This window comes from Nipponia nippon, unplaced genomic scaffold (assembly GCF_047370975.1).
Source record: "Nipponia nippon isolate SJK-2023a ecotype South Korea unplaced genomic scaffold, ASM4737097v1 scaffold_6, whole genome shotgun sequence".
NCBI classification, from domain to species: domain Eukaryota; kingdom Metazoa; phylum Chordata; class Aves; order Pelecaniformes; family Threskiornithidae; genus Nipponia; species Nipponia nippon.
In genome coordinates this window covers 14,117,377-14,140,871 of record NW_028262380.1, presented here as the reverse complement: position 1 = coordinate 14,140,871, position 23,495 = coordinate 14,117,377, and the positions used below count along the sequence as shown (strand labels likewise).

At 47.8% G+C, this 23,495-nt stretch overlaps 2 protein-coding genes across 7 annotated transcripts in view; both read right to left on the bottom strand.

Annotated features, from left to right (window-relative positions):
- CRMP1 (collapsin response mediator protein 1) overlaps positions 1 to 13,269 on the bottom strand; it is a 51,660-nt gene extending 38,391 nt beyond the window's left edge. Inside the window, exon 1 of one of the 2 annotated variants that reach the window (XM_009471124.2) lies at positions 12,728 to 13,269. In XM_009471124.2, coding sequence (XP_009469399.1) covers positions 12,728 to 13,099 — 372 coding nt within the window. In that variant the 5' untranslated portion in view covers positions 13,100 to 13,269. Of the gene's footprint in view, positions 1 to 9,933; positions 10,315 to 12,727 lie in introns of those variants that run through there. The other variant, XM_087736936.1, reaches the window with a different exon arrangement.
- A 3,929-nt stretch (positions 13,270 to 17,198) lies between these two features.
- Positions 17,199 to 23,495, bottom strand: part of CUNH4orf50 (chromosome unknown C4orf50 homolog) — an 86,764-nt gene continuing 80,467 nt past the window's right edge. For 3 of the 5 annotated variants that reach the window (XR_015699987.1, XR_015699993.1, XR_015699992.1), the window contains one exon: positions 17,200 to 21,389. The gene's annotated coding sequence lies outside the window, so the exon portion shown is untranslated. Of the gene's footprint in view, positions 21,390 to 23,495 lie in introns of all 5 variants that reach the window. The other 2 variants (XR_015699984.1, XR_015699986.1) reach the window with 1 other exon arrangement.

Genomic DNA, 23,495 nt, shown 5'->3' with positions numbered 1-23,495 from the left:
ATCCGGAAAAACTAGGGACCAAAGTCCTCTCCTACCTGGACAATGTTCCAGGCTGGAGGACAGCCACACTCTGTAGCACCCTGGGGAAAGCAGAGGGGGGCGGAGGGAGGAGTGACTTGAAGCTCATGAATCAATCACGCAGCGCTGGCCCCTATTTCCCCTCCCCAGCTGTAAACCCCTCCAGGCAGGTCACTTTCTTTGCCTAGCTCTCAGGTGTACCCTCAGCCACTCGGGTGACCTTCGGGTGCTCTCACAATGCAAACAACAGTGTGCTCACTACTCAGCTCAGGAGGTGACAATAGTGTAAGCCTTTATAGGGCGGCTGCCACCTTTCTATTCAGCTAAAAGATGTCTCAGTCACTGGTGCTCTGCCTGCTCAGCCCTAAAGGCTCCATAGCAAGTTTTCAGTGCATTGCCTGGCACAAGAAGCTGCCAGCCCAGCTCTTCCCAGTGCAAGCCAAGGGAAGCTGCCTGGACACTCTCCTCCCTCCAGCCTGCCAAGGACAGACAGCGGGAACACAGCAAAAGAGAGACGGTGTATTATAATGAACATATAAACTGAGCAATTCATTAGGTGCCAAGATTCAAGGAGAAAAAAAACCCTGCTCTCATTGGCATGGGAGGTGCAGAAAGCACCACTGTAAATCCATGCCATTGCTCAGCATTCACTGTGGGGTGTGGGAGCCGAGGTGCTTCTCCTCCACCCCTCACTACTGCAACGATGCAACGGCGTCGATGCAACGCTGTTTGCTTCCGCGTTTTGTGCCTGGCTGTGACACAGCATCAGCACAGCAACGGTGCTTATCTTCTGTCTCCCTGCAGCTCCATTTTACAAGCGCTCTGGCACCTCCCGGCTCAGCTTGCTGCTGAGTATGATACAGCCATTCCTATTATTCACAGCTCTTCACCTTCAAACCCCACACACTGCTTTCCTGGTGATTTTTTTGCTAATCACGCTCTAGCGTCTCCTGCTTAATCTGGCAGCAAAGCCACAGAGCTTAGTCTGTGACATGACAGCAATTTTCATGGCAGCGGGAGATGCCACAAACTCAGCATCGTTTGCTGCAGGAGGAGGGGCCGTCTGCTCAGACACGAGGCGGTGGCTTTTGCTCTCTTACAACTATTGTTTGCATTACGGTAAGAGCAACATGAAACATCTGTAAGCTGGTGACTGGCACAATTTGTACAAATTGCCTGTTTTGCTGGGTTTTTTAAATCAGCTTGGCTCAGCTCTTGTGAAGCATGTCCATATTTTCATACACTCCCAATGGTACAAGGCCAGCAGAAAAAAGCAGCGTCTGCATCAACCTGCTGGATGACGAGCCTGAGCCCTGCTGTGGTCCCGAAATCTGCAGTGGGCTCTGCGCAATCACAAGTGAAGTCAAACGCCTTTGGTCAGTAAATCACTCAACCCTGGCTTATTTGTAAATATGATCCAAATGTTAGATTCAAATGTTAGAGCAGGAACAATTGCAAAGAAATTTTAAATTAGCCTTTTTTCATTCACCTCCTCCACTCAGATCTAGAGGTATTTAAAAATACTACACACAACAAAATTTAAATACATTTTTTACACATGCAGTTCTCAATCTGCTTCTGGAACTACTAAATAACACAGGAACAGAAGAAATAAAACTGCCATCTTCTGACGTAAGATTTACTAAATAAATATTATTTCAAATTGGTGCAGCATGTCAAAATAAAATGCAGCACAAGTTATAGCAAACCACACCCTTCTCTTCAGTATCGATACCCACGGTACTGCACCTGCAGGCACATTTCAGAGAAAACCACACCTCTATCATACAAGATGGAGCTTGGGGGGGGAAAAAAAAAGAAAAAGAAAAAATCTGCCATTATCTATTCTAGCCACATGAAAAGATTCTGAGATTTCAAGAGCGGTGTTTTCATCAAATAGCAGCACCTGTCCAGACTGTAGTTCTGATATATGCTATTACATTTTTCCTTTTCTTCCACGAAAGGAATGTCTTTCTATTACATCTCCAGCTCTGAATCAAGTAAATGATGTTTTTTTAATTATTTACAGTTTTCTTTATAATTTAGCTATAATGAACTTCATATAACATATCCAGCATATGGGTCTAAGCACTGCTTCATTCCTGGATTTGGACTTATACGATTGCTGCATTGCAGCCATTGCCAACTGAAAAAGTCTTTGCACTACTCTCAGCCCCAAATTTTCCAGGCCTAAAGGAGAAGAAAACACTCAGCAGTGATTTCATCCTTTGAGTAATTCTAAGGACTTACTAGAATATACCATTGTCCTTACATCTCCAGAGCAACAATGGCTGTATTCTCTAAAATCCAGATTAGTCAATGGCCCTGAAGATGACTAAGGATTTTATGCTAAATAGTCATTTGAAAACAGTTTAAATTTCAAATCCACCTGTATTTCCAGTTCTCTGCCTATAAATGTGTCTGGTTTAAAAGACATCAGATTAAAGGCAATAGACATAAGAAAGCATCAGGCTACGTTATCACACTTGCAGCCAAGGCATTCATCTTTACTTTTCCAGTATTTGAGAATCCTTTGTTGCTAAGGCTTTAAAACGGCCACTGAGAGTTAGAAAAGACACAGAATCCCCAATTTACAGGGAAGGTTCAAAAGCCACAGGCTGAAGTTTGTGCTCTCCTTGATTATCCAAATCTCTACAAGAAGACAATTTGCGAGGTAAGTTTCTCAAAGGCAAAAGTCTCACTGACAGAGGGAGACACTCAGATCTCCTCTCTGCTTCTGTGCATTACTCCTCACAAAGTTATTTCCCATAATATACAAGAGAATTAAAAGATATTTCCTTTGTAGATATATTTGGTTGTCTATTGTCAGAGCTGGTCAGATTCAGACCCAGTTGTGATACAATACAGTTAAATTCCCCTGCTTTTTTTTAGCAAAGTACTTACGAATAAGGAATATTTTTAAACTTAATGGCAAAAGAAGAATGACATCCTTCCCAAGAGGAACGCTTGCCTAAAATCCTTTCATAAGGATCAAAGAGCTCTAAATGGGATTTCATGAAGTACTGTCTGCTTATAGAAGATCTGCTTTTAATCGGCACTATCCTTCTTTTTTAATTTCACGTCTAGGTTACCCTCCATAGGAAGTAATTTTTAGCTAGGGTGATCCCTGAATCAACTCAGGGAATTGCCTGTAAAACATTGTATCCTTGAGGCATCGTTTCTGATAGGCCACTAATGGAGAATCCTACTTTTAAGGTCCTTTTCTTAACAAATGCACTCCAATATATGGCAATTCATTTAGGAAGGATTATGTTGATTGTAGTAATGCTGTATCTTGGTCTGTAGCCAATATATTCATTCATCTTTATTCATTTAAAAGATCTGACGTTCTTTTGTTTCCCCTTTGGAGACCTGACTTTCTATTCAGCTAGCAATTTCACTCCTTAATCACACAGTCTAAAAGGGCTACTACAGCTACTAACTCCATGGGGATTTCTTCACTGTAAATGTCATCTTTGCTTTGCTTTTAGAAGGGAAGCACAACAAACATCTTACTGATGACAATATCCATCGGCATCAGCAGGGGTTTCACCTAAGCATGGGCTGGAGGGTTGAACCCTCCATTGTGTGTTGCTACAGGCATCTCTTGGGTTACACACAGGTTATGTCAATTAGAGCTGATCTCAAAATCTCAGCAAGCCATTCATAGGAAAGTTAAACTTGGGAAAAAATAACAGCAATTTACAGCACAGCTGGCTGCAGTGTGTCACTGAACCGAAGATGAGTTTTATCTAAGCTCTAGTCAGAAACCTGCATCAGGTTACTGGGACACATCAGCCTTGGCACCAGTCATGGTCGAAATCCAGCTAAGACGGTAAGGAACCCCTTCTCTGACAGAGGAGGTGGATGCAAGGGAAACAGAAGAGTAGAAAATGTCCTGGAATATGATGTTAGCAATGGTAATTCATGATGAACTAAATATGGTGGATACAGGTGCACACTGCTTGCACTTAGACACTTTTTACTGTCTTGTTGCCTCATGTATCTACTTTTCCTGCAAGTCACAGAAAGTTGCAACACTTGCTGCTCCACCTCCCGTGGTATCAGCACCGGTGCAAGAACAACCCTTCCACAGTCTCTCAGCTCTGAGCACTGCGTACTCCTTCAGCCAGCTATGTGCAAGGTGGGCAAGGGTGATCAGCTTTACTTAGAGAGATTTTACATAGAGACTTTACTGAAATTAGTGGGGACATTTATTATTCAGTAGGAACATAAGCAAGAGCTGAGGCCTTAAACCTCATCAGGACATGCACTACAGATCAAAACTTCATCTTGTGACAAGTGCATCAAGTGACAAGCAAAAGTAATCCCAAAGTATCTCTGTCCCAGGGGACAAGGCCACCATCTTTATGTGTTGCAAGATTAGAAACCTGCAAATTATTCTGCTGCTCATCTCTGTTCCATCTCTCTCATACCTACGAAAGTACCAAGAAATTTACCGCAACTAACTCTCAGCGTCTGACTGCTTCACAAGCCAGTGGGCTCTCCTGGCTCCCACTCCTGCAAAGGAAAATGAAGCTTCTCCCTTTTACCACATGTATAAACTTGCTTATTAAAGAAATGGCAGCAAAGCAGAAAACAGACCCTGATCTCCTGTCAGGAAAGTAGTTCATTGCTAGCGGTCGCTCTCAGCACTTGTAAGAAGGAGATTCAGACTTGCTGAACAACCACCTCACTGCATCAGTTGTCTTCCCAGACAGCCACTGTCCCCTTTCCAAACCTGCCCAGCTTCCAGCAAAACACAGCTCAGTTCCCTGTGGTGGCACCAGCTATGACGCTGAAAACCCTGATGCCCTGCTGAGGGCACCGACTGACAAACTTGCTGTGGCAGTTGAAGGAATCACTGCCCCAAACCCTTCTTTCTGTCCCTCTGCCAAAGGTTTCAATCTCCATAGAAATGTGCCCAGAAGGACCTACTCTGAATGTAATTTAAGACACCCAATGGAAGTGGCTTAAACACTGTGGCCACTTTTTCTCCTGTAGAAAAAGTAAAGGAAAAGACTTATCACAGAATCATAAAAATGGTGGCTGTAAGTCCAACAACTTCTACTGAAGCAGCTAAAGCATCTCCAGAGCTGCCAAGCCCAGTGCAATACACAACGTGAATTCACAAATGTTCATCGACAGACAAGTAAACTGAGCGGGGCCAAGTCTATTAAACAGCTACAAATGGTAAAATGTAACTTTGCATATTAAGCAAATATTCAAGAGTAAGAAGGGATCCATAAGTCCCAGGCCTTGGTGTTTTAAAGCAGGACAAAAAGTGCTGTCTAAATCAGTCCAAATCTTGCGCCAATAGCAGAATAATAATGTGAGACGCTGTTCCCATGCCCAGCACTCAGTAGGCTTTTCAAACACTTTTGGCAAGTCACACGCCCATCTGTGTGTAGCTTCATATTGTTAAGCAAAGGTGGGTGGGAAAAAAGCACAGCCAGGGGAGATATGGAATAGATCCAAACCTAGATGAGGACTTTGGTTCCCCATTCCAGGTACTCACCATGCCTTGCATCTGTAGGACGTGTCCCCCCCAGTGTCTGAAGTGAATTAGCTGGCAGCTCTCGCACTGCAGTTGTCTCACACCAGAACACCTCACGTTACCCCAGCAGTTTGTTCAGGCCAAGCAGAAAGTTTCCCATCTTAACCCTCAGTAGTTAGCTTAAGACCAAAGCCTCACACAGCAAAAGTCCAGATGAACGCATTTTTTCTCTCTCAAAGTATTCTGCCATGTTCAGCTGAAGCCCACTTATTTCTCAGCTCTCTTCACGTCAATCAATTCAAAAGGCTACAACTAAAATTATTCTCTGTGCCCACTCCTCTGAATTTCTCCAGCCTCTCTTCATTTTTCTGCATCTGCTTCTTTTTCTCATCTTGTGCCAGCTCTTCTTTACTCGCTAAGCTCAATAGTGAGATCCTTCACTCCAACACCTCGGTTTTGAGCTCTCTGTCTCCCCATGCCTTACAGTCTGCCAGCTCAGGACCAGCAATTCCTTCCCCCATTCATATGCCAACCCTTGGACCACTCCCAGGAATATTATTCCCTTTTCTAACAGATTTGGGCACCATTTGCCTCTCCCGTGTCCCTCCTTGCATTTGCTTTGGTGACTAGCTATTCTCCCTTTGCTCAGAAGAGTTGTCTTCACACCTCCTCTTCACTGAGCTCACGCTGATTATGTTTTAATGGTTGCAATCGCTACTGGAACAAACAAGTCCTGTAACAGACATTTTACATGCCACATGCTTTTTTTAAATTGTGCTCTGTATATACTGTAATTTTGAGTTCATCTGGACCCAGGCCTTGCTTGAAAAGTGCCGAGCACTACCAAAACACCCAAGCCAAAGTAATTTGCAACAGATCTTTCAGTGTCATCATCCCCATTGATTCCCTGTAATATACTGCACAAGAGGAGTATAATAGCGACATTAAAAGCAATGGGCGGGGGGGGGGTGGGGGGGGGGGGTGTATCCTGGAAAATCTGGTCTGCATGAGAGTATGCCTGCACAACGGAGCACAAAAGATTGCCACCTCATGCAGAAAAACACCTCAGCAATGGATGTGGTGGCTGACTGTACTACACAGCCTGAGAAATATGCTCCGGCAGATGCATTCTTGGCCACCCTTACATTATGCTGCTCCAACCCCAGCCAACACTCCTGGACCACGGGAGCGAGACCGCCCCAAGGACCTCAATGCAGTGCAGAGGACATGACCGAAGTGTTTACACTTACTGGTTCAGTGCATCTCTATTTTACATCACCCAGAGACTGGTCTGGTGCTTCAAACAGAGAGATCCTTCCCATAGCAGCTACAGCGAAAGCGGCCCGGTTTCTCCAGTCTGACTCACAACTGAATGGCACCTTGCACTGGAGCAGTGCTTGGTGCTCAGCTAACAACAGCAAGCCTGGATGCTGCGTGAGATTCATGAAGAGCAGCAGGAGAATCACAAACAGGATAAATTTCAAGAAGCATGAATTTTCAGGGGCTGAAATGAAAAAAAACAAAGGCGGGTGAAATGAAATTTTAAAAAGCAGGTGCAGATTTGGTAACTGCAAGCAGGGAGATGCTTGGTGCCAAAGGGGGCCTGTCTGCAACACAGTGTCTCTGCTGTCCTAGGACTTCCAGGAGAAAGGGGAGAAGCGAAGGCAGGAATAAAGCTGCTTCGGGGGAAAAGGGTGAAGCGGGTATCAGTCAGGCACTGCTGACACTCTGAAGGGGCTGGGACGCACGGCACGGTCAGACAAAGCACAAGGAGGCAGTTATGCCCACGTGCACCAAGGCGAGTAACCCAGAAAGGACACCACTGCCCTCCCAAGAGTGAAACCTGTTCCCATGCTGACCAGAGCTGAAACCAGCCCCTGCCTCTTACTTCACAAAGTTCCTGAAGCTGCAGACCTGACCCCAGAGGGAAGTTTTGGCCAGGTACTGACTGCAGGCTCATGGCCCCATGCAAGGAACACAGGCTTGGTACGGTACGGGAAAATCCACAGAACAGTATCAGTGTACAGGACAGCGTCAAAAACTAGTTTCTTGCTATCCCAATGAATCCAGGAGCTGGTGTAGCTCCAAAGAGCATGAGTTGGGGGGGGGGGGGGGGGGGGCGGGGAGTGTTAAGCACAGTAACAAATGACATTTTTATATGATTTCATCATTGCTGTTGTTGTTGCATAACTTTACAGAGCTATCACATTTCCTCAGCGCCCAGAAGGCTTGAAGCTCCAATCTATTTCCTTAGTGGCAGGATGAAACATCTAATTTACCATACTGGAATGGGGCTTTCAGAAGGTACACGCAGACAAATCTGGTGGGCTCTTGTGGGATGGGCAGCGTGTACAAGGTATAACGCAGGGTGTCTGACTTGCTTTTGCTGGAGGAGAAGAAGGGCCAGAAGTGTAAAACATTAAAGTAAAAACAGGCAGTCCAAGTCTGATGCCTGCCAACTTCACTAACGTTAATTTATGCCTTTGATTTGGTCACAAAACTCAACACTAGCATTAATGAATATTCATTTATAGAAGCTTCAACACATTCCTTTTCAAAGAGAGCAGGCTGAGGTTTGAGCTTTCTTTTTCCCAGCAATCCTCGCACCAGCACAGAGAAGGAAATTTGTGAGAAGTGAAGAAATTGAAACAAACTGTTGATTTCAAGGCAAACACTCATAATTCTTCCAGTTTCTTCTTTTACACCAAATTGGAGAGCCAATAACTAGCTATGGGTGGGAACCTGTTAGACTCCAGCTGCAGACGAAGGCTGAGCCACACACAAAGCACCTGACACTCACACGGAGGGCAGCCAGGGCCTCCCCCCACCCAGAGGTACCCCGAGTAACTGAAAGACAACACGATGCACTGAAGATGGAGGCGAGAGGAGCCATCACCCAAAGAGCCATCGCAATACCCAGGCTCAGCTTTGGCCACCAGGCAGTGCTGCCTGTTGATAGTGGAAAACTGTATAAATGCACCATTTTGGTATCATAAAACTCTGCTTTAAAAGGAGGCTGTTCCCCTCCTGACCAAATATTCGGGTTAAAGGATTTTTTTTTTTTAAATGAGAAAGCCTCTAGGTGCTTACAAGCCTTGTAACACTGGCTCAAATAATGCCTTTAACCATCAGGTTTGCTCAGGAAGCTGCCACACCCACCAGTCAGCCCACTCTCCAGCTACTGAAACTTGCCCTGCCTCCCAGTACCCTGCCGGTGCCAGCTTTCCTGGGAAAGCTCCAGGAGCCCCAGCCTCTTTGGGCTCGCCCCACTTCCCCGCTCATCTCTGCCCCGGGTGCCACAGCAGCAGTGACCCCATCACCCACTGATGCGGCCCCCCGAGAGGAAAGCAGGCACCAGCCCGCAGACTGACACTGGCTCTGGGGAAAATCTCTGTGTGACCAAACTCTGGGGGAGATTTCCCCTGAAAACCCCCTCCCCACCAGCTCTGCCTATTCTTTATCCCCAGCCCCGTCGATCCAGTGCATCTAAGGAAACAATATACTGAATCAAAGGATCCCAGATCCTTTCTTTCTGTCATGGCAAGCATGCTCTATTGTGGTCCTGCTCGAGGATAAAGGCATCTAGCGGGAGATAGGCACAGATAGGCACAGATAGGAAGAGGATGGTTATGATTAACTCTTTGACTTCTGATCCCCACCATGTCTGATGTATTAATAGCGCACAGAGGTGTTGGCGCTGGCATCATGGCGCTCTTCGATTTTCCACGCTCCCCCCCCGCCCCGCTTCCCCACCTCCCACCGCTCCGCACCCCCAGCCCACCCCGGCCCACCGCCCCCTGCCCCCGCCGGGGGGCCGCGCTGCCCCTGCCCGCTGCCGGGCTGCGGCGGCGGCACGTTGTGCTGCGGCTCGTCCCCTCCCTCTTTTGTTCTGCCTCGCCCGGCGGCCGAGCCTCCTCGGGCCCTGCTCCTCGGGAGGGCGGCACCGCCGCCCCCGGCCCCCGGCCCCCGGCCCCGCCAGCGCCGGGGCAAGCCTCCCGCCGGCCCGGCCCTCCCCTCCCCGCCCCGGCCCACCGCCGCCCTGCCCCAGGCCGGCGGGAGAGCAGGCAGCGCTGAGCCCCGGCTGTGCGGAGGGCGAGGAAAGGGAAGAAATAAAATAAAAATAGAACAAAAATATGAAATGAAATGAAATGAAATGAAATGAAATGAAATGAAATGAAATGAAATGAAATGAAATGAAATGACTCCCAGCCCGGAGCTCCAGCAGCAGAGGGCACGGGCGCCCGCACCCGCCCAGCCCCGGGGAACCTGGGCCGCGGCCCCGCAGCCCGGCGGGCTCCCCGCCGCCACCCGCGGGGCACTGCGCGGCCGCGGCCGCTGCGCTGCCGCCGCACGCCCTTCCCCGCCCCGCGAACAAAGGAGCGAGGGCAGCGGCTCGCTGCCTGCCGGGATCCGCTTACCGTTATGTGGGGGATGCTCTTCTTGCCCTGGTACGACATGTCGGCTCTCGCTAGCGCCGGGCGCACGCAACACACCCCGAGAGGCGAGCCGAGCCCGACAGAAAAATACGGTGGTAGTAAGAGGAATGAGAACTCAGAGCGCGGTGGGGTGATGGGGTGGGGCGGGGGCGACTCGGCAGAGCTGTGCAATGGAGGCAAAGTTTCCTCGCCCAGAGGAAGGGGAGCCAGGCAAACCCGGCACCTTTTTTTCCGGCTGCAATAAAACAGGGACGCGGCTCCCGGGGGGGTCGGCGAGCGCTGCCTCTCCGGCGGCAGCAGCGCCCTCCCGGCTGCAGGTCGGAGCAGGATTCGCTCAGCTCAACCCAGGAAGCGTTTCCTTCCCTCCTGTCCCCCACCCCTACCCCCTCGGCCCCCCTTCCCAGCCCATCAATCCAGCCGGAGCCTCCCTCCCTCCCGCACCGGCGCTGGGAAACGCCGCCCCCCCCGGCTCCGCCACCGCCCCGCTCGCCCGCTGAGGTCGCCGGCGGGGTCCCACGCGTGGGCTCCCGCAGGGTGGGGACCGGGGGTGGGGGGTAGCCCCCGGCTGTGCGTCCTACCGCGCGGCACATGGCAATGGCATCGCCTGCTCTGTCCCCATGGCACTGACCCCGACGGCACTGCCCTGCTGTGCCCCCATGGCAGTGCCCTGCTCTGTCCCCATAGCAGTACCCTGCTGTGCCCCCATGGCACTGCCCTGCTCTGTCCCCATAGCAGTGCCCTACTGTGTCCCCGTGGCACTGCCCTGCTCTGACCCCATGGCACTGACCCAGATGGCACTGCCCTGCTCTGCCCCACCAATGGCTCTGACCCCAACAGCACTGCCCTGCTCTGCCCTCCTTGTCACTGTCCCAGTGGCACTCCCTGCTCTGCGCCGTCCCCAGGGAGGGCGTGGGGGCTGGCACAGCCCAGCACAGCCAGGCCAGGCCAGGCAGATGCTATGCCAGCAGCTGCTGGAGAGGAAAATTGAAATTTTGAATTTAAATTGAAACCTTTCCGTCTTTTCTGACTCACAGAGTGCCTCCCTCCACCCACAGTGCTTGATTAAGACTCCATGAACAACTGCAGCAAGGGTAAAAGGCACTGCAAAGCTGCACCCAAATTAATCCTCCCGACAAGCAGCCAGGGGCTCTTAGCCCACACACCCCTGCGACACACACACAGATACACGGCATTTCCCACTCAGGCCACGTCCCTGACATACCTCCCCTGAAATCACCATTCGGAGCTTGCAAAAAGCTCCAGCCGCCACCGTGCAGGGTCAGGCACATGGCTGCTGCTTACAGTGCACCTTCCTAAGCCAGTGACCAAATATTGCCTCCTGTACCCCCAACCTCCTCCTCAACCCCCCAAGTCCAATCCAGAACCAGACAACTTTGGAAGCACAGTGAGACCCGGGGAGGTAGTGTGCAATGTGCTCACTACCCCTAGTCCCAGGCTGAACTAAGAAGCATGGGGAGGAGGCATCAGGGATGTCCCAGAAGATGGGGGACGTTCGGGGTGTGCCGTGCCCTCCCACTGCCCTGGCGTCCTGATGGAAAAGGCACAGGGATTCAGGTGAGCTGGGAAAGAGAAGACTGCACTGCAGCTGGCAGCCTCTGAAGGCAGCCCTGAGGTCGTTGCAGCGAAGCAGCACCGTCGCAGGCGCAGTGTCCCACCAAGCCCTGCCTGCTTGCTCCAGTGTCCCACCGCAGCAGGCACCCACCAGGCTGCACTGGAGGCCCTGTGGCACCTGCACCCAGCCCCCAGCCCAGAGAGGACCAGCGCCCCATTCATGCTCAAACTGAAGAGGGGGAGAAAAGAGTGGGAACTCTCAGTTTAGCCAGTGGAAAGAGCAGAGCATGGACAGGCCATACAGCGTCCAGGCTGGGTGCTAAGGGAAAGGGTGCATCTATGCAGGCACATTACCGCAAAGCCGCATTTCTTTCTAAGCAGAAATCAATGACAGCCCTGGTACCCAGCAGAGCCAGCCCCTCGGGTCTGCCTCCAGCCTGCTTGCCACAGACAGGGTTAAGATGGAGAAGCACAGCCGGCCGGGGCTAGCCAGCTCCACCGGCCTCAGTTTTTCCTTAAGTCTACGATATGAGCCCAGGTTGCAGCCCCAGAGGGGCTGCAAAGGTTTCGGCAGATCCTCCCGCCTTACGCGCTCCCTGCCGGGGAGACCATGAAGGCGCACGGGGAGCCGGGGGGAGCCGGGGGGCAGCCGGGGGGCAGCCGGGGCAGAGCCGGGGGCTGTGCCTGGGACAGGCTCCGCGGAGTTTTCCCGGCGAGCCCAGAAGTGCAGCGGGGGCGGCTTTGTTCTGGGGGGCTGCGGGGAGGCGCCGAGCGGGCCCGGGCTGCCCTCCAGCCCACCCGGCATGGGCAGCGTTTTACCGGCAGGAGGGGAAACGGAGAAAACTCATCACCATCACTTACAAAGGAAAACGATTGAGGGGGTCGCCCGTCGCCCCCCCCCCCCCCCCCCCCCCAAGCTCAGGCAAGTGAGAGAGTTTAGGGGCCAGCCAGGCTCTTCCCATAGCATCACCGTGCCGGGGAGGAGGGGTCCGTGCCTCCCCGACCTTCCGTGCCGACACTCCCCCGCGAAGGCGGCCCCCGTCCTTCCGCGCCGGCCAGCGGAGCTCTGCGGCACGGCACGGTACGGGTCAGCTCGGCACGGCACGGCACGGGTCAGCTCGGCACGGCACGGCTCGGCTCGCCCGGCGAGTGGGGGCGGCGGCTCCCGCCCCCCGGCCCGGGGCCCCGCTGCGGCCCCGCTCACCTGCCCATTGTCCTGGCCCTGCAGCAGCTCTTTCCCCACGGGGTATCTGATCTCCACGCCCGGGGTCTTGTCCTCCCGGTCTCCCGGGGAGCTGATGACGGAGCCGGAGACCTCGCTGATGTCGCTGGCGGTCTCGCTGTAGTTGTCCCCTCCGTCCAGCATGTCGTGCCGGCTGCCGCTCCGCGGGGTCCGGGACCCCTTCTTCCCCACGCTGTAGGCGTCGAAGTCGATGGTTTTGTTCTCGTAGGCCCCCTCCACAGAGGCGAACATCCCCCCGTATTTCTGCCGCGGTGTCTGGGCTGTCGTACCCGGCCTAGCTAGATACACAGGCAGGTCATCTTCTTTATTCCAGTTCCTCTTTCTCTCGGCCATTCTCGCCGTCCGAATCTCTCCCTCCCTCTCCCTCTCTCTCTCTGCCTCCCACTTCTCTGCACCTTCTACTACTGGGATAGGCTGCTAGTGACCATAAAAATGAATGGATGGATGCAGCAGTGGCGGAGCTGGGTTGGCTGGTGGGATCTTTCCCTTTGGGAGATGCAAACGTTAACCTCCCTCCACCCACCCACCCCCCCGGGAAAAAAAAAAAAAAAAAAAAAAAAAAAGGAAAGAAAAAAAAAGGAAGAAAAATAAGAGAGAGAGAGAAAGAAAGAAATCCAAGCGGGATTTAAAAATAGCCGTGTTAGTAAAGAGCACGTGAAAATAAAGTACAAAGAGCGGAGAGGAGAGGGTGGCAGAGGCAGGTGATTGGAAAGCCCCTGACGAATAGGAAGAGCAGCAGCGATTCCCAGAGCAAGGACCGCAGTGCACACGCTCCCCCGGTATAAAGAATGATCCGGGGGGCGGGAGGCAGGGGGAGGAGGCAGCCCTCTATAAGCGCACACAGCCGGTGCAAACGGGGTCCTTCCCGGCGGGCGCCAGTCACCTGCTGCTACGTGGCTTCGGGGGAAAAAAAAAAAAAAAAAAAAAAAAAAAAAAAGAAAAAAAAAAGAGGGAAAAAAAGCCCAGAATCTCCCCAGCCCCCCCGAGCGAGCCGGAGGGAGTTTCTCCCACTTTGCACACTCACACTCCCCCCGCCTCCCTCCGCAGGAGGAGGCTGCGGCGGTGCCCGGGCGGGGGGGTCCGTGCGGGGGGCGCGGCCGCGGCAGCCCGCGGTGCGGGGTCGGCCGGCGGCCGCAGGGGGAGCGGCGGGGCGAGGAGGAGGGGCGGCCGGGGCGGGGGGAGGAAGCACAACCAGCCCCAGGCCGCCCGGGCCGGCGCTGCCATCCCTCTCCCTGCCGCAGCAGCTGGTGCCCGGGGGGGCGGCGGCGGCGGCGGCCCCGCTCCCGCTCCCCCCCGCCGCGGCGGCGCTGCGAGGGCGCCCGATGGCGCAGGCAGCGGGCGCGGCGGCGGCGGCCCTGACACGGAAGTGATCGCGCCGAGCGCTGCCCGCGCCGCCGGCCCCGCCAGCGGGGACGGGGCGCCGGGGGGCGGCGGCCGCGGCGGCTCCGCGGACCGCGGTGTCCAGCCCGCGGAGCCCGCAGGGCCCGGCCGCAAAGAGCCCCGCCGAGGCGGCGCTGCCCGCCCCGCCGAGCCCGCCCCGAGCCCCGCCGCCCCGAGCCCCGCCGCCCCGAGCCCCGCGGAAGGCGGCGGCGCCCCGCGGAGCTGTCCCTTCAGCACCCCGGGCGGCAGCCCCGCCCCGGCCGGCCCTCGCCTGCCTTCCCCTTCGGCAAACCGGAGGCAACCGCGGGACCCTGCGGCGGAGGCCTTCGTTTCACTGCGAGGGATGCCAGTTCCCAAGATCAAGGAGGGTTTCCTAAAGCAGGAGGGGTGGAGAATGTGTTACCCTCAACTCTCTGCACAGTCCACTTCAGAAAGTCCATCTTTACACCTTTACCCATCTTATGATGCCCGAGGAGATCATTCACTGAAACCATGAAACCTTGGACACTCCTCTCCCGCACATGCAGCCCATCTCAGACAATTCTGACAGGCCTTAAATACACCAGCAGTTACATAAGGAACATTTTCTATTGCTCTGAAACGATGTATTCGAACAAACTGCTCTGAGATTGATTAAATGACTAAGCAAATTTGAAGCAATGGATCAATCACAAGACCTGTTTACTGCTCATGTACAACATGGTTATGCCATCTGAATACAAGCCCAGCCACACAGCACTATTGTCTATGGCCTGCAGGCATGCCTGGTGGTCCCAGCACGACAAAAACTGCAAGTTATAAATTGATCAGGAAAAGTAGGAGGTTAAAGACAGAGGGCCCCGGGATTTCATCAGAAGCAAGTGCATATAACCATCGTTCTCATTAACAACTACCTCTGGACCAAAACCATGTAAAAAGCAGTGAGGTAACATACTTGAGCATTGCCAAAACACATCAAAGGAAAACATCTTTCTTTTCTGCATGTTATAATGCAGCGGTACCTCTTGTCTCGAATGCCCTGGAACACTGTGTTGTTTGCAAGGAGGGAGTTAGGGAATTAATCAAAAGTTCAGTGACCATTGGTTATTAACACACTGAGTTTAGTAGTTGCAGCATCATGACCGACATTTCTGAGCATATATTGCCCAGGATTCCACAAATCACTCGATAAACCTTGCCACCACATTAACACTAATAACGTATGCAGGTTTCACTGCTGTGTGGAAAAATAAGTAGAGTTTGTAGGACATTGCTTTGTTGCTTCCTTAAATTCTTTTCTTGTATGTAGACAAATATTGTTGGGGTTTTTTTTGTTCCTAATGGTAACACTGAGATTTATTGATCATGTTGGGGAAAAAAAAGTCAATTTGTTACTCCACAGGACACCAAACCCTGATAGTGAACTATGCAGGTGGTACCTGGAGTGTGATGTGTGACCTGCATGTCTTCACAAGTATTGGAAAAATTATTCATTTTACGGATATTTCTTTCCAATCAAGAGATTAATTTGAATGACCAAAAAAAATTTCTGATGGTCCCATAGCAGGTCCAATATGCTGTACATAGTGCATGCGTCTGCTAAATGAAGAGCACCTTTTATTTAGCATCCATAAAGCTAAGAAAGATGGACTCTGTTTACACTTGGGATCTAGTTAGATGACATTGTTCATGTTTCTAGAACTGCTCAGTTTTTTGAAATAAAAAAGAATAATGCTAATTTTTTTTCAGTATTAAGCTAGGACATTCATCTTAATGCTAATACATAAGGAGACCACAAGACTCAGAGAACATGTTGAATCAATGCTTTAGAAAACAGCATTAAACTTTCAAGTTAGAAATAAGCATAAAATCATATCAGAGACTTTCTTTGCTTTTAAATTGATTTTTTTCATATTGTAGTCCTTACTTTATTAAAAACTGTGTTCTAAGTCAAGAGATACATATTGTTCTTCTATGCACTAAGAGATAAAATTGCAGTTTTAGGTGCTACAGAAGCAGACCCAGTTACAACCTGGTACCCTGTCACCCTGCTAGTTTACCTAAAAACACATGTGTGACTTCGGAGAAATATATTGCTTTGGTATATTCTCTTGCAGACACTGCATCTCATCCTGTCTTGACATAGCTTGATGAAAAGAGGACAGAACTTGATTGAAAGTGCACCCTCTCCATACAGGACCTTTAATCTTTATCCTGGTATAGCATCAACGACAAATGAATCATATTCTGAATAGACTAGATGAGAGATAGCAGACATGCTTGCTTCACACAACAAAAACCTTCAACAAAAGTCCAACAAGAAAGATCCCACTTACCAGCTTGGCTCCAATTGTAGCTGGAACTCTTCTTGCAACAGCGTGAATGAACATCATGAGCTGGAAGAGGACTTCCCTGGTGCAGGGGCTCAGACAATATGCAACGTACTTTTGGCGCCTGTTTTTGCTATTGTGCATTTTACAGCAGAATCATCAGACAAAAAGGGCATGAACAGCCCAAAGGGAGTGAGTGTGAGAGAGACCCAAGTTTTCTTTCTCCCAGAGGAGTGCCCTGAGTCACTAAGTCACTGAGTCAGCCTCCCTCTCTCTGCTCTACATGACCGTTGTGTCTCTGGCTGCAGTGTCCTCCTCCCCCACAAAACCCCATCCCATGGGTTGGTGATTTGGACTGTCTCCTGACATGTAGGAACCCTAGATCCAAAAGTCCACAAGCTGGGGAAGGCTCAGGCTTCCCACTTCCTGAGCAGTGATCCAGCCCATAGTATTCTGCTAATTCATATTAATTCTAGTAAATCAGCAAAAGTTGAATGGCAGCTCCTCCACCAAGAGGAGCAAGAGCTCAGGAGTAACAGTTTCCTTACCCGGTTAGCAGATCAGGTGGCCCCTTGCTCAAAATGGAAACTTTCTGGGTTGCTATCCTGGGATACAGTTGTATTTACAACTGTAAATTGTATTTCAGAAGCTCCACCACCATTTTAGAGTTAAAAATAATTAAAATTATAAAGTTTTTAATTTAAAATATGCATACATTTAATATACAAAATTATACAAATTATACATTTAACTAACATAGAAAAATACATCTTGTTAACAAGATAAAATGTCAACGTATCTTACATAATTTAAGTGAGAGTTACAAATCTGTGATAATCATCAAGTAGACTTTGTGACTTCATTACAATTTTGTATCCTCCCTAGTTACACTGAAAATTAATACATATGTACAGTTGATACCCATGACAAATGTCTTAGAGTGGAAATCTTTGCTGAAAAGTTATCCAGAAGGTTTTAATGGAACAGATCAAAACAAGAGTGGCCTCTCTCATACTACTGAAGCTTCTCAGTCAGCTGAGACTAATTTGACACCCAGTTACAGGGTGGTCATGGGTCAGAGTTTAAACTTTTTGCATATATTTACAAACACCCTTCCCTCCCCAATCTAGCCGGTACAGCTGGTTAATAAGTATCACACCATAAATCCCAGCCTTTTTGTGCATTCTTCAGCACCTCTTCAAATGGATCCCAATTTGTGGCCCTAACCACTGCTCTGCATGACTTCTGGTTACCATCCCGCTGTTGGCTGTGCAAAAGAGTTAAGTAGCTGCACAGCACTAGAGCTCAAAAGGCAAGATCTCCATACATTATTCATCCCAGATTTCTCATTAATACCTCAGGAGGTAGGGAAATATCTTTGTTCCAGTCAGACAAATGTGTGCAGTAAGTCTTTACTCCTTATTTAATTTACATGGTTTCTTTTTCCAAGTTCCAAACAAAAGGCAGAAGCGTAATTTATAAACAAGCTATAAAAATCTGTTCCATGCTGGGTCTTGTCTTACATACTGTGAGCCATGTAATGATTTTGTTTTTACTATTTACATATTCTTTAAAACTTGCTTGTCATCACAGGGAGTAAAATAGAAGACCATCAACACTCTGATTTTCAGGTCCTCATTTTTTTTCCCTTTTTTTTTTTTTTTTGTAGCTCTGTACCAAATAATTGCTCTTAATTCCTAAAAGGTAAAATTCACTCATGAGCTAAAAGCTTATTCAACTTTTCCTAAGATATGCTTAGGACCATCAGTGAGTGCGTGAATTGCCTCACACAGGCTTTTTTTTTGCACAGGAGTATTTTTCACCTGTTAACTACATTTTCCGTCTTTTTAAAAAAGACAAAACCACAATTCAGAGAGTAGAGAAATGTAGTTGTTTGGCATCGGTTAGCGCACACTGCACAGTAACCTCTCACGTCGGAATTTACATTTGCATATTCATATTCCCATAGCAAGAGCCTACGTTACACAGAGAAAAAATAGTGAACAGATTTATACCACAGATCCCAACAACTCCAAATCAAGGCAGGTCTCCACAACCACTAATCTTTCTTTTCCTCTCCTATGTGCATAGAAAACATTACAGCATGATGCTTAAGTATCATCTATCATATGTGAGCATTTCTTAAGCCAAGTAGAAGCAAGCATGAAATTTTGGTCCCAGGGAAGCCAGTGGAAATTCGCCAGTCATTTCAGTGGTACAGGCATTTCATCCAGGGCATTTAAATTTTTCTCCTTTTTTTTTTTTTTTTGGCTTTGCCTAGTTGTCAAATAATGGTTTATGCATGGACTCCAATGGCAGAACTTAAGTTAGCCATATTTTTAATTCATGTCCTGTGTAAGAAACACTATACTCTCTTTCCTAACATTTGTGCAGGGACAAAAATTCCTGTCCATAATCCCATGGCTACTGATTTCTAATGCAAATGTTTGGAGCCAAAGGCACAATATATTTTAAAGGAATTCTGCTAAAGCAGGAAAGAGGTTTGAACAAGTTTTTGTAATCCTAAGGTCTGTTTCCCCTCTGCCTCCTTAAGGCACTAAAGGATTTCCAAAGGATTAGTGGCAAAACCCAGCATGCACATGTCCCTCCCTCCCTCCACCTCACAACCACGGTAAATTTAAATACTAAAATCCTTCATCTGCAAGTGCGAAATACAGGTAGATTTATGAAACACAGATTGGGGTTTCCACTTTTTAAAAGGCCACAAGGACAAATATCAGCCATGCCTTAGCATGAGGTTTAGCCTGGGAACTCTGCTGTCTATGTGAAATATTTCCTGGCAAATGTATTATTCTGCATGTAACATGATTATCATGCTGGAGTCAATCATTGTCCTTCCAGCATTTGCCATCCATAGTGGAAGAACAGAATTCAGGATTTAAAGGTTGCGTAAGAAGCTGTGGAAATACTGTAAGCTGTATTTTCAATATCCTGTGATGCTCTATACAGTAGAGTATATGTAAATAAGTGAACTGCAAAGAAATAATATTTTCAATGTAACACTGCCCATTTTGTCTATTTGGGGTGACAGAAGAAGATTGTATTTACTTACGCAGAACTTAGCAGCATCTTAATTTTGACTGTAAGGAATTTGGTCAAAGCAATATTGTGCATATAAAGCAAACAGAACAAAAAGTGCCTGATTTTGCATTCTGAGAAAGTTTAACACAAAACAGCGATACACGTAAAGCATCCCCAGGCACGTTTACCATAGATAGCACATCTAAACAAGTTATCTTCTGCTTAGTGAAAGAAAGCCAAACAGACTGTAACAACTAGACAACACTTTTCACCATAAGGCAACTAGAAAATAATAGCTAGGCTCTCTGTCTCACCTAGTAATCTCACATTAAAATTTTACTGCTTTCTTACAATGATTTGAGGTAAAGTTGGGATTTTAATTCCTGATTCTCAGCCACATGAAATGTACCCCCTGGTCTATCAATTTAATTAATAAACAGGCTTTTCCAATATCGGTGAGACAATTCTCATATTAGGAGATGGTAGAATTTAAAGGAGATCAATGTGGTACAAACCACAAAGAATGAAGCATGTTTAACACTCCCTATGCTAATTGTTTTAAAACGAAACGAAACGTCAGAAAGCCTAAGATGTTACAAAATGGACAGGTTCATTATCAACATTTATAATTTATGGGGGGAGATTATGCATAAATACCAGGAAAGAGGCATGACGTTTTAGTTCAACACTTAATTCAAAAGTAAGAAGTAGGGTTTAATTGTCTGAGTGTTGTAGAAATGATGTATGTTTTCAGGTGGATAGTATGCAAATGGATAGAAACCTACACATATGTCATTGCTTTATTTTAAGAACTTGTAGTTAAGCTTCAAGTGTTACCATGCCAACGTGTCATCTTGTTACTAATCATAATCTAGAAATGCACATTACATTAATCTGATTTGGGATTCCACAGTTTATTATCCTTCTGCCTCCTTTCAAAGGATATCTGAAATTACTGGGCGGCTAAGCATTGTAAAGCCAGCACATTCTAGCAGTTAGCTCAACGTTGAAAAAAAAAAAAAGAGGAAATAAGTTATAAAACCATTAGGGAGCAGTACCCACAGCTGCTCCCATTCAGGTCAACACAAGTATTGCCACTGACTTCAACAGTGCTGTGTGCCTTTAGTTAAAGAAGGAATGGATGTACCCATATGATCCCTTATGCACAGGTCTTGTGCCTGCATTCACATCTTCCTGGGTACATAAATCTGTGTTGAACACTGTGCTTGCAAAATGTGTTTGCATCACTTGTAGTATTACCAACCGGTGTGCGCAAACCCACCTATTTCAGGAAAAGCATGTATGCATGCGAATACCTTCTCTGAAAGTTAAATTCAGTGTGACCTATTCCTGTGGTTGAAATAATCAATCTAGAGTACTAGGACACAGCGCTTTGATGTTCCAAGTGCCTCTCAGTGCACATGAAGTACATTCCCAGTTCCTACTTACCCTTGTAAAAGTGCAGTTCTGTCTCATTTCCCAGACAGTTTGTACCCTCAGGTATGACATCGCAGAAATACTAAACATCCTAACTCAGATTAAAGCCTCTTTCAGAAATGCTCAAAGCCATATGAGGCTGAAGATATTACATACCCACATAAGCAGACCCATGAAGACTGAGATCTCTGCTTAACTTGATAATTTCTTTAAAATGCAAATGCTGAGATCCCAAGAAAACAAAACAGAACGAAAACCCAAACCACACATTGGGTTGGCCCGCATGGCCAGCTTCTGCTATGGGATGTGGCTAAAACATGGCAGGTGGTTACTCAGGGCAACTTCTCAGTTTTTCCCATAATGAAGCAGCTGCGGTCACCACCAGGTCAAAGCACCTTTCATCATTCCTTCAGGGCAGTATTGCTTCTTCTGTGTGACTGATGATACATTCCTTCCTGGATAAGAGGAAGGAGAAAAAAAAAAAGGGGGGGTGGGGGGAGAAGAGAGACAAAACCATCAGATAAGTATCTGGATTTTCACAATTTCAGGAATCATTTGTTATTCACTCAAGGCCAAAATAAAGCATTTGGGAAGAAGTGTGTCTAGGTGCTTCCATACAAACATAAAAATGGCAGCGTTAAGAGAACACATTGTAGAAACTGAACTGTTTGACACTCTCCCATGATTTGCTGATTTTAAGATGAAAAACATATCCCATACTTTTCCCTTTTGCTGCATCTTCTTGTAAACAAGTTCCTGTCATCCGTTTTTCAATATGGGAACGAACGCTCCCTGCCATCTTCCCAACACCATTTCATAATCCCCTTGGCAGGGATCTAGAAAAGTAGTCTCGTGGATAAAGTTCATCCCAGGGATGACAGCCATCACAAATCTGACCTTCCAAACAAGTCCTATTTCTATGCCTCTTCCCAGAGCAATATTCCTAATTTGAATTCTTCCTCAGATATTAAGTTTCAAAGCCTGCAAAATATTCTGTCTGGCTTTGCAATTTCCACTGAGGCTGTCATTATTACTGTTAAATATCACCAGTGATGCACTGCCTGCATACTTAACTGTGGCTAAAACTTGGTGTCTACTGGAGAAACATACATCTTAGCACATCAGGAGTACAGGAAATGATAATTACATAAAGAATTTTAAAAAGTGGTATATTGTAATTATTATTGTAATAACCGACTGGTGACAGTAATTAACTGTCATTACTAAAACATGTCCCATTCACTGACATGCCCCCCAAAAGAGAAAAACTAAAAACTGGGAAAGAAGAGAGCCTTTATGGCTTGTACTTTAGGATGGAAAGGTTTTTCCAAGTGTGAAGAACAGAACTGAAAAAAAATCCTGCAGAGTGAGGCAGAGTAATAAAGGGAAAGCCATTATTTTTGGAGAAGCAGCTAGATGGGATATTGTAGGACACAAAACCAGTGAGGTATGCAAAAGTCAGTAACTGAGCCAGGGGAGTGCCAGTTGGGCAGGAGCACATCTAGGAGTCCTAGTGATGAGAGGCATTTAGAGCCCTTCCATGCTCCCTAGTTCAGATCTCCCTCTTGGATCAGAAGGTGGCAAATTTTCAGACTGCTTCTGATTCAAAACAACACCAGAAGTTTTCTGCAGCCTTCTTAAGATGTTGTCCATTATCTCTGCCTCTGCTGTAGGTGGATCCAAACAAAACTGTTTTTGGAATTTCTTCTCTTTCCATGGTCTAATAGAGCTCCAGGCTGTACTGCAAACAAGCAAAGTCCTTTGCAGTTCATTCTTGTCTTCGGGCAAAGAAAGGGAAGGGTACTAGAATCTCCATGGATCATCTTCTTTTTTGATTAATGTCTTTGTAGTCTAAGTGCAATCAAAACAAGACCCAACAGAACACACTTACAGCCTTTGCTATCCACAGCTTCCAAGGATTTCTCAGGACATCAGGCACTTTCTCTTTTATAATTAATATTACAAGGAGAAATATGACATGGCAACAGCTGAACTGGGCTTGTATCCTGGAATGGTCTGAAATACATTCCTGTCTCTCCCCATCTACTCATACACAAAGTCTCTTCTCTGTGATCCCATCACTGTGCGTAGCAGCTGGGGAGGATCAGAAGGATGAGCCCCTAGGTCCTCCTAAAACTTAGCCTTATTTTAGAAGACAGAGAGGTCGCAATTTTAGTCTTTCATTTGCTTGCACAGCAGCCACCCACTGTTGCCAGTTGTCAGTTTACTGACTTGTTGACAAAAAATGTCCCTAAAGTATCAGGTGTGAAAACTGGTGTGGCCAGAATAATGGAAATCTGATTCAATCTTCTTCATTCATTCAATGATCTTTTTTTTTTTTTTCTTTTTGCACTTTAGTGATCACATCTTTTGTTATCCACCACTTTAAATTTAAACCAAGTTCTCCAAGTTCCAAAGTCAGGGATAAAGAATATTTGCCAAACATGCACTGCTAGACTAGTGAGCATTTACAAATGTAAGAGTCATTATTTGCATAATATTTCCTTCAATTTTTATTATTTTTTCTTGAAATGTTAGCTGCCAATTATATTTCTTTTCTT